This window comes from Ixodes scapularis, unplaced genomic scaffold (genome assembly GCF_016920785.2).
Source record: "Ixodes scapularis isolate PalLabHiFi unplaced genomic scaffold, ASM1692078v2 PGA_scaffold10__122_contigs__length_95168666, whole genome shotgun sequence".
Taxonomy (NCBI): Eukaryota; Metazoa; Arthropoda; class Arachnida; order Ixodida; family Ixodidae; genus Ixodes; species Ixodes scapularis.
This window is the reverse complement of record NW_024609836.1, coordinates 19,288,224-19,299,324: the sequence shown is the minus strand read 5'-3', so window position 1 is coordinate 19,299,324 and position 11,101 is coordinate 19,288,224. Positions and strand designations below refer to the sequence as shown.

At 46.3% G+C, this 11,101-nt stretch overlaps 1 protein-coding gene across 1 annotated transcript; it reads right to left on the bottom strand.

Annotated features, from left to right (window-relative positions):
• Nucleotides 1-2,113: 2,113 nt before the first annotated feature.
• Nucleotides 2,114-6,249, bottom strand: LOC121047969 (uncharacterized protein K02A2.6). Its single transcript, XM_042287484.1, has 3 exons — nt 6,127-6,249; nt 3,256-5,516; nt 2,114-2,593 (listed from the first exon to the last, which is right to left on the bottom strand). The coding sequence occupies exons 2-3, from the start codon at nt 5,506-5,508 to the stop codon at nt 2,399-2,401; spliced, it is 2,448 nt and encodes an 815-aa protein (XP_042143418.1). The 5' UTR covers nt 5,509-5,516; nt 6,127-6,249; the 3' UTR covers nt 2,114-2,398.
• Between the last annotated feature and the right edge of the window lie 4,852 nt (nt 6,250-11,101).

The window sequence follows — 11,101 nt, the reverse complement described above, 5'->3', positions numbered from 1 at the left end:
AAAATAATTCCTGTATAGTCCGCACGCGTAGATAGTCCGCACAGCCAGAAATTTCAACTTTTAAACATGTATAGTCCGTGGACTATAGCCCGGAAAATACGGTAACCGGTTGTGGTTTACGCGAGACAAGCGCGACGAAACACCGCCGGAATTTCTAGTCAATCACGATATATTATCATCAAAATATCGCACCAGTTGACGCTGTTGATTCGCATCTCAACAAGTAATTCTCCGCGGAATGACTTTTTTTTTTAGCGGCGTTTTGTGTATTAGTTGTGAATAGTGGAATTCTGAGGTGAGACAAGGGCATAAACCGACACAAAAAGAGAAACTCGAGCCATATTAATTGCATTTGCTGCCAACGGCACCCTTCTTTCTGATAAGTTGTTTCCGATATCCGCCATGAGCAAGTAGTGCATAAAGATAAAAAAGGCAGTAGCCTTTTTTTTATCTTTACTGTTTTTAGCGTATTTGTTGTATGTTTTTGTTCTTTCGCTTGCCTGTTTTGAAAAAAAAAAAAGTTTAGATGAAAGTACGCCGCGTCTTGCTAGCATCATTTTCTTCTATCACCGTCTTAAGGCGTCCCACTTCAACAGAGCTGTGCACATGCACGCTTTCCTTGAGGGTGGAAAATAAAAAGCAAGTTAATATAAATTATGATTTACACCGTGATTTATATTACACCAGTATTACCGTAAAATAATTTAAATCGCACATTTACAAAAACGAATTTCTAGAATATATTTTTGTTTACTGTTTCTTTATTATTGGAGTCTTGTCATGAGCGTGTGATTTTGTAATAAACTGAAGAAATCATCGAGCAAAGAAAGATTTTAATCAGAGTGAACATGCGCAGAAAGTGGTACTCTTCTGAGAAATCGGTGTGTTCCGAGCTGTCTTTTTACTTTCCGCTTTGTTCCTCAGATATTTGATGTCTCATTCCAAGCAATAGTCAAGCACGAAAGAGGAAAGAAAATCAAGAAAAGTATACTTTCATGCATATGCACGAAAATCCAGACCGGCAGAGATAGAGCCAAAAACTGAGAAAGACAGACCGAGTCATATACGTCAGCTTAATCTTACGTCGGCTGGTAGAGCCGTTTTGTCTCTTATTATCGCCCCACCTGCTTTATGAGAACATACTTGCGAACTTTAAAATACATTCATAGAACAAACCATTGCCGAGAGGCGACTCGCAAAATGTGTTCGAGTTGAAAAACCACAATTTTAAAATTGTTGAAGACTTTTGTTTGGTTGCTTTGCACTTCTGTTGCGGCCAAGAGCCTGGTGATACTTCCTCTTAGCAGGCAGTTGCGCAATCTACAGGAAATTGACAGAAAACACTTTGGCTTGGAGATTTCAAGAACGGTATAGAAAAATGTTTGGCTTGTGTTTGGCTTTTGTTTGTATTCATTGATGCATTACAGCAAATAAACTGTTTTCACTAAGTAAAATATACAAGCTGCTTCTGTTCCAACAAGACGTAGGTCGGCGTTTTCATGAAGAATAGGAACTTCCTAATTAAACTGTGCTCTACGGCATAATTTACATTTTCATTCAATTTATTTGTCTCCAATATTTAAGGTGATTCGGAGCATTAAACAATATACCTCCTATATTAAAAAAAAAGCATGAAAGATATAACGTGTTATTGTGTATATAAAGTGATTTAAACCATGCAAATCTTATTTGAAACAAGTGAAATTTAAATCAGCTAAATCTCACTAAATAAAATTGGATTGTGTGAGCGTGCTTTGTACTCTTTTTCATCCTATTTTCTGCCGCAGGGACACAAACACAGTGCCGCGTTTGTGTCCCTTTCTAGTTCTCGTCTTTTGCGCTGAATTAGAGGTTATAGATTACCAACTAAAACCCAATTATCAACCCTAGCCATATCAGTAGACGCCCACATCTTACCCGGCTCGCTCTCTTCTGCAGTGCATAAAAATAAGATACGAATTGATTTTTGTCAGTGCTTTCGTCGTGCCAGCGAGAACAGGAAATATTAGACGATTCTTTAAACCTGAGCAAACTCTTCTTCATCCTCTTGGGCCTAGAGCTATGATGAAACTCTGTTATGTCTGCGGTGCAAGGAGTGGCCAGACGAAGGAAGGACTGCGAAACAGCTTTATTTCCGCAGAGGCCGGCAGCGATCTGGCTGCGCGTATGACGGTGCTCTTCTTATAGAGCGCCCGGTGACGTCAGTACTACGCGTACTGCTGATAGCAACGGCAGCGGCCTCTAGCACTTCCTCCACCGCAATTTGGAACGTCATGAGGCTTCATAGCGATCGGGGGGTCTTCTCTGGCGTTGTGGGTATCGCCGAGGCGCAGCGTTAGTGGGGGTGACGGGCACCGTTTGTCTTGCGGAGACAGTAGACGGAGGTGGTACGTCGGCTTCAGACGCAGGATAGATGGTGTCGGTATCGTCCTCCCCCACAAGGGACGGCGCTGTCACTGCAGTAGACGCTGAGCGCAGGTGGTCCTTGTGTCGCCTCCAAGTACGGAGTCCATCCGGTGTCCGCACCTTGACCACGTAGGACACTGGTCCCGTCCGCTGCAGTACTGTTGCGTGGAACCATGTGGGGCCGCTCCTGAAATTACGCACGAACACTTCATCGTTCACTTCGAACACACTGTTAGCACCCCTGCGCCGTGAAGTCTGTTCAAACTGACGTGCTCGGATAGTACGATCCAGAGCCGGCTTCAGTGCATCCAACCGTGTTCGTGGCCGACGACCCAAAAAAAGAAAAGATGGGGCTTCTTGAGTCGTCGCATGCGGAGTGTTGCGATATGTCATTAAGAACTTTGACAAGGTTTCCTCCATACTTTCAGTTGCAGGGCCTTTTCGTAGTGCGTTCTTTAGGGTTTGCACAAATCTCTCTGCGAGTCCATTGCTGCTGGGGTGATATGCAGAAGTGAGAACCTGTCGAACTGCCTGTTCTTTAAGGAACTCTTTAAACTCGGACGATGTAAACTGCGCACCGTTATCACTAACCAGAGCTTCTGGTGCCCCATACCGAGCGAATAAATCGCGCAGTTTTGTTATCGTCGCTTCTGCGGTGGTAGACGTCATGACAAAAACCTCCGGCCATTTAGAATGCGCGTCTACAATGACTAGTAGCATACGACCGCGAAGAGGGCCCGCAAAATCTACATGTACCCGTGACCACGGTTGTGTCGGCCATGACCAAGGGTGCAATGGTGCCTTTTCTGGCATGTGGCGCTGCTGTTGGCATGCCGTGCAGTGTCTCACTTGGTTCTCCAAGTCCGTTTCCAAGGAGGGCCACCATACGTAGCTTCGGGCGAGTGCTTTGCTCCGCACTATTCCTGGGTGTCCCTGGTGTAGCTCCTCCAGGACCAGCTGTTGAAGTTTCGGGGGCACGACGACTCTCATTCCATGCATCAGGCACCGCTCGTGGACTGTGAGTTCCCTGCGTCTGTCAAAATAGGGCTTCAACACTTTATCATCAAGATGTGATGGCCATCCCTTCTTGGTGAAGTCTAGGACCAAGCTGAGGACGGGATCACGCTCTGTATGACGCGCGATGTCCCTACTGGTGACTGGTAGAGATGCCAATCGCAGCGTATAAAACGTCTCGTCGTGACTGTCGTCTACTTCTGTGGACTGCAACGGAAGTCGTGAAAAACAGTCCGCGTCCGCGTTCTCTGCGGACGTCCTGTAGGCAAGTTTATACTTGTAGGCTGACAGAGTTACCGCCCACCTCTGCAGTCTTGCGGCGGCTATTGCCGGGATCCCACTCTTTGGCCCAAGGATCGCTTGCAAAGGTTTATGATCAGTAATCAACGTAAACTCCCGACCATAAATGTAGAAGTGGAATTTCTTGACGCCAAAGATTAGGGCGAGCGCCTCCTTTTCAATCTGGCTATAGTTTTCCTCAGCCTTTGATAATGTTCGGGAAGCGTAGGCAATTGGCCTTACCGTGCCATCTTTCATGACGTGCGACAGCACAGCGCCGAGACCATACGCAGACGCATCGCAGGATAGCTGCAGCGGGCGTGCCGAGTCGTAGTGTGCCAGCACCTCCGTCGAAGACAAGATTTCCTTGATGGCTTGGAAGGCATCTTGACATTTCCGATTCCAGCACCAGGGAGCATCCTTCTGTAGTAACCTGTAGAAAGGCTTTGCCAGCGTTGCTAGCCGTGGCGTGAATTTTCCATAGTAATTTATCAGTCCAAGCAGTGAACGCAACTGTGCGATGTTAGTAGGCGCTGGGGCATGCAGCAACGCTTGAACTTTTTCCTCGCTTGGCTTGACGCCGGTCTCGCTGATAATGTGCCCCAGATACTGCAGGCTTTCTTTGAAAAATTCACATTTTTCACGCTTGACGCGAACACCTTTCTGCTGAAGTGTACAAAACACGGCTTCAAGGTTCCTGAGGTGTTCTTCAGCGGTTGCTCCCGTGACGAGAATATCGTCAAGGTAGCATATGACACCCGGTAGTCCTTTAAGTATGTTGTCCATAATGCGCTGGAACAACGCGGGCGCAGACGCTACTCCGAAAGGGAGTCTGTTCACCGCAAAAAGCCCTTTGTGCGTGTTTAGTGTGAGAAGTTTTTTTGAGTCCTCCGACATCTCTACCTGCTGGTATGCCCTGCTAAGATCTAGCTTGGAAAAGTATTTGCCTCCGGCGAGCGCAGCTAGTATTTCCTCAAGTTTGGGCAGGGGGTACTGCTCCGTGTCTAGGACAGGGTTCAACGTTGTTTTGTAATCCCCGCACACACGTATGGTGCCGTCCTTTTTAACTACCGGTACAATAGGCGTAGCAAACTCACTGGTTGACACTTGCGTAATGACGCCCATTTGTTCAAGCTTCTGCAACTCTTCCTCTACGGCCGACCGGAGTGCGTAAGGCACGTTTCTCGCTTTGAGGAACTTCGGACGTTGCTCTTTCAAAAATAAAGTGGCTCGCTCACCTTCTATCTTGCCAAGGGTGCCGTCGAAGATGCGGCTGTACTTGGCTTGAAGTTCTTTTAGGCGTGCCTCGTACTTCTTGCTTGCATCAGACCGATGAGAGTCCGACAGCTTGTGTACGCCGCAGATGTTGTCCCAGTCCAGACGAAGACGTGTGAGCCACTCGCGGCCCAAAAGAGGCGGGCCATTGTGGTCAACTACGTAGAGGGGTAGAACGTCCTCTTGACCCTTGTATCTTACGGACGCTTTGACGAAACCGCAGGGTTGCACGACTTCCCCGGTGTAAGTCTTGAGGCGTAGCTCGGTGGGTTCAAGCTTCAAAGGAGGCTGAAATTTCTTGAACTGCTGCTTCGGTATTATGGACACCGTGGCTCCCGTGTCCAATTCCCTGCTCAAGGAAGTTCCTTGAACTTCCACGTCGACGGTGATGGGTCGCCGGCTTTGTGGTGACAGCATCTTGACGTTGAATGTGTCGTCGCTTTGAAGAGTCCGGACCCACTTCTTTCCGCCAACAGTCTTCTTCTTGGCACTCCGACATGCACGCTGAACGTGACCCTTCTTGCCGCAATTCATGCACTTATCTGCCATGTGCGGACACGCCCGGGCGAAATGCTTATCAGAGCCACAGCGATAACACTCGAACGACTGTTTCCTTTTCGCGGAATCTTCGGTACTCATCTTGTGCAAGTCATCGCTCCTTTCTTTTGCGTGCGCCTCCTGAACATTTTTTTTAGCTTCTTCTAACGCGAGTGCGCGTTCAACGGCTTTTTGAAATGTCAACGTTTTATCCTCTGCAAACAAATACCGCTGTATGTCCGCACGGAACAAACCGCACACGAACCGATCTCTCAGCGACTCATCTAGGAAACCGCCAAATTCACAGGTTTGAGAGAGCTTCCTGAGCTCCGCTACATATTGTGCGATACTCTCGTGTTCCAACTGACTACGGCGATGGAATTTCGCTCGTTCTCCAATCACTGATACTCTCGGTGACAGCTGGTTTCGCAGCAATTGGGTTAGTTGCTCTAGCGTGTTTTCTGACGGTTTGGCAGGTGCCGTCAAAGACTTCAAGAGACTGTACGTTTTAGGCCCAATAACGCTTAAAAAAGCATGCACCTTGAGGTCGTCAGGTATTTTGTTGATCAGAAAAAAGGACGTCAACCTTTCTTCATAAGACTGCCAGTCACTCACAGTTTCATCGAAGGCTTCTACTTGGCCGATATGACTGGAGGATGCCATCTTGAGAAACTTGCTGTCGCCGAGTACCCAGCGGCGTGCGGTGATGTTTCGCTGTCTGTTTGGACGCAGCTTCAAGGCTTCTCACCTTCGTCTTGGCTTTGTTGATCCCATCTTCGTCGCCAGTTGTTATGTCTGCGGTGCAAGGAGTGGCCAGACGAAGGAAGGACTGCGAAACAGCTTTATTTCCGCAGAGGCCGGCAGCGATCTGGCTGCGCGTATGACGGTGCTCTTCTTATAGAGCGCCCGGTGACGTCAGTACTACGCGTACTGCTGATAGCAACGGCAGCGGCCTCTAGCATTTGTGTCCCTTTCTAGTTCTCGTCTTTTGCGCTGAATTAGAGGTTATAGATTACCAACTAAAACCCAATTATCAACCCTAGCCATATCAGTAGACGCCCACATCTTACCCGGCTCGCTCTCTTCTGCAGTGCATAAAAATAAGATACGAATTGATTTTTGTCAGTGCTTTCGTCGTGCCAGCGAGAACAGGAAATATTAGACGATTCTTTAAACCTGAGCAAACTCTTCTTCATCCTCTTGGGCCTAGAGCTATGATGAAACTCTGTGCGTTTTACACACTTCAAGAAACATTGAGGTGAAATGTGCGGGTCACAAGAAGAAAAATGTGTCTAAAACAAGAAGTACTAGAAAAATCGTATTGAATATTCCGAAGAATGCTGAGTCGTCATACTTGGATACATTCAAGTTGGTACAAGGCCGTATTTTCCGGAGTTATAACGCCTGAGAACTCTGAAAATAACTAACGAAACGATAGTTTAAACTGTCATTGGTTCGAAGCAAGTTTCAAGCTCACACGTGCACGCACCACGCCGCAAGCCGTGCCGACGAGAGCATCGTGTGGCGCCATTATTCTCGGGTGGTTGTTGTTTGTTCAGAGAACCGACGTCGACACGTCTTGCTTCCGGAGCCACCGGGAGCCGATCACGATTTCATTAATTAAGCTTCCATGTTTGCCGAGAGGCCAAATTGATTAGAAGTCGGGAGCCACCGCGGAAGAAGCCAGGAGGTTTCGGCAGCGCCGCCGTGTTCCCAAAGCCGCCCAAGCGTTTTAATGGGTAAAACGGGGAGCCCTCTTACCTCCCCCCCCTCCTTATTCATCTACTGTCTTAACTGAGCAACTTCCTTGTTCATCACGAAGCAGGACACACGCACGACGGGGTTCAACCAACTGCGTATTGATTTACTGATACAACGTCGATAATTTGTAAACATACACGAAGAAAAATTGAAGAAAAAAATTCACGAGCAAAAGTTAAGCTCACCTTCTGGGGTGCTGACCTCCGTGCGCATGCGGTCAACGTATTTATAACCGTGGGATGGTTAAAAAGCTCAGAAAAAAATTGTTGCAGTCGGTTCTTATAACTAATTAAACGTGGGTCGGATGAAAAGAGAAATAGCTTCAAAGTCTACTGATGCCCCTTGGAAGCCAGTTATACGAAGTAGTCGTGTTTGTGCATAGCTTGCATGAACTAGATGCAAAAGGAGCATGTAGAGTCAGGATTACATCGAGAAACAACTGAGTAAAACATGTTTGTTGCGAGTACAAGCCGAATCCATAAAAAACTGCACTCGACAAAAAAGAAGCAACAATAATTGACTTTCTACGTTATAGATGTCAACACGTCGTACTGAAAATACGTTGTTGGATCGATAAACCTTAGTACAATCTTTTATACACTGAAACTTGTACGGCGCCTTCCGGCGAAAATGCCATGGTTGCCGCTATGACATAATATCATGGCAAAGCAGTATCGACATACAAATGCATCGCGATTGTATCTTGGAGTTAGTTTCGCGTATCTGAATCCGTGTATCGAGATACATTTGAAAAATTAGTGAAATATATTTACAATCCATTGACTGTGTCGCGATACTTCGGGAAGCTTAGGTATCACGTTACATTTGTTCTAAAAAAAGGAGCTGTCGTGTTTTTCGCGATAAACAGAAAACCACTTTTTTTGGTACGAGTTTTTTCCCCAAGATTTATATTATGGACCCGCCTCACAGCTCCCGTCAAAGGGGAGAAGCCTGGTTGCCCAGTATGTATTACGCCGATGAAGTCAGTAAAATTGAGTCAGTAAAAGGTGGTCTGAAATAAGAGCAGTGGCAAAAATAGCAAGATAAGCGCCTTCGCACAGCCCTCCATATTTCCGCTTTAGAAGGGTGTTCGCAGAAATGAATGCGAGTGGGTGTAACACGCCCGTGTGTGAATAGGCGAATAATAATTTTATTCAAGAAACAAACGCTTATGCTGACGTACAGTTCGGTAGTGCCGCGCCTCTCGCTGATAAGAGAAGAAGCGGCAAGTGGTTATTTTTATTTAGAGCGCGGCATGACTTGCTGGTATAGTGGAGTATGTGCATTACTTGCAGTTATTACATGTTTCCTTTTTCAATGAATTAAATTAGTAGTGCTAAAACAAAACACTTAATGAAAGAATTCGGCAGATACACTTAAGAATGCTTCCGTGTGGGAATGCGAAAGCATTATAGTCCCTTTGGTGAAATGTTTTCGATTGATGTTTTTGATATGCAGTAAATTTCTTTCTGCTGATTCGGTGTGTATTTTTGCGTATACGTTGGCCACAGACCGGAAATATTCGGACCATTTTGCTGCAGAACGATATATTTTATTTTAAGTTATGCGATCCTCTATGTCTAATGGTAGGTCTGTCGTAATTATGTCATATTCTGTTGCGGTGAAGTCTTCGTCATCAGACGGATATCTGCCTGGTTTGTAATCTTCGCGTCGTAACGGTTACGGTGGTGTCGGCGGTGGTGGGATTTGGTCGATTTAGAAAACCATTGCCTTGTGGTCGGTGAAATGGTGCGCTGATTTTATACACTCATGACGTGACATCGAGAGTTCATCGCAGTAGACACAGCACCGATAAAATCCGAAGAGCAAGTGTCGCGCGGGAGGCAGTGCTCTCATTTTATACACTCATGACTTGGCGCCACCTCCTCCACATTGGCTTCGCCGTCACGTGCCCAAGGACGCATACACTATATAGCCCACACCCTTAGTGAGCCAGATGGCTGCAAAGTGACCTGTACAATGACGCACGCACTAGGCACACCTTTAGTCAGCCAGAACCGTGGAGCCGTTCTGGCGATCGGGGAAGCCTGCTCGTCTTTTACCCCGGAGGCCCGGGTGCGATTCCCACCCAGACCGCAATATAGCAAATTTCATTTTCAAAACCATAAATTTACTTTGTGTGCCGAAACCTTCCTGCGAAATTTCCAATTTCGGAGGAAGGTTCCTGTGCACAAATTAAATTAATGGTTTTGAAAATTTGACGTCAATCCGAGCATTTTGGCGCCGTCGGCCATTTTTGGTACCATTGGTCGGTCACCCGCCGACGACACCGGATTTTCTCGTAATGGGGCATATATTGCTTTCGCAATAATACAGTCAGATTTACACTAAAGAGTCGGAGGAATCTGGCCTTTCTCGGGCCTTGGAAACGAAGCGGGAGTTCGTCGTAGTCTTAAGCTCCATCCGTGCCCCGGTAGTGACAGAAGCTGCTCAGGTGATGTAGCTTGACCCTAGGTCAGCTGGCGGTGCTGTCTCTCAAAGGTGCTCGCGTGTTCGATGCAGCAGTTGTACGTTGTCGGTACGAGCAACATATGAACGTGGGGTTCCCGCGCGCCCTAAAACAGCAGCTGGAGCCCACGCGTGTGAGCCTATGTCGTACACAGACACAGGCGTAGCTTGCCCAAGTCTGGTAGTGGTCTAGCCGACATGTTGTAGCACTTGCGTGTTTTCCTTCTGATTTGCTCGAGACGGGCTTGTACATCTTTGGGCGGGACGGTGCTGGGCATCAAATGACTTGTCGGAGTTCAGGAATTTGCAGCTGCGTCCTTGTATGCCTTCTCATGAGCCTCTCCACCAGAGACTTCAAACGGCCGTCCTTGGGCTGTTTGTGTGTGCAATCAAAGCTCCGCTAAACTTTGTAGACTTGAAGGGTAACTTTTTAAGCAGTTTTCTGGCATCTTGACCTGCGCGCTCGGACATCCTATCTGATATTGAATGGTGCGGGCTAGAATTTACGTGAATGATTGAGTGCTCACTCACGAAGTATCTGAACTGACTTGGCAACTTCAGATTGTCTTGACTATTTCATCGATAGAGCCACACTTAAAGATATGGAACTTTTTCAGATTTGTTATTTTGTCATTTAATTGTACATCGGGTGTTTATTATTTGGTACACTAGTCTATCTCAGTGCCGCATTTGTCTTCATCGATGTTCAAATCTGTGCAAGTCTCTTTGCATTGTTGTGCCTTTCCTTGCTTATCGGGTGTTTATTAGTTGGTACAATATCTCATTGCTGTTTCTGTCTTCATCGACGTTCAAACGTGTTGAATTTTCTTCGCGTTGTTTTGCCTTTCCTACCACGGTCGAATATGGACCAGGCAGTATTATTAAATAACAATATAACAATAATAAAAAAAACTGTTGGCTGCTGTAAGGTGGTCCGTTGTCGCTGCACAACTCTACTGGTAGTCCGTGCGCGACGAAAACTTTCACGTAGTCTGTAATTACTTTGCATCCTCACTTGAAAATGTACTCTAGAGTTTGGTTTTCCCTTTCTGTGTGAGTTTTAGCCCTGTAATGTATTTAAAATGATATTAATGGTACACGTGCTTGTATTTCTTCAAAACCTTGCTTGCTTTTGTTTCTTTGCATACTGTTCATTTCTGATTTGTTTGTGGTGCCGTATTACTGTTCTTTTTTAAAAGATATGTTCAGTGCCCTTCCCGCTTAGACCGTTTCAAGATCCGCGTTATTTATTAAGTTAAGAAATAAAAAATTACTTAAGGAACTGTCATGTGCCTATGTGGCTTCACTTCAAAAAAGAGTAGAAACCGCCAAAGCTAGAAACTCTTGGCCGTTGTGGAAA

Excerpts from the sequence above, each read along its gene's own strand:
- LOC121047969 (XM_042287484.1), bottom strand. The coding sequence starts at position 5,508 with ATGAATTGCGGCAAGAAGGGTCACGTTCAGCGTGCATGTCGGAGTGCC. Across the intron at positions 2,594-3,255 it reads AAACGGACTTGGAGAACCAA|GAGCGGCCCCACATGGTTCC; the intron begins GTGAGACACTGC and ends GCGTAATTTCAG.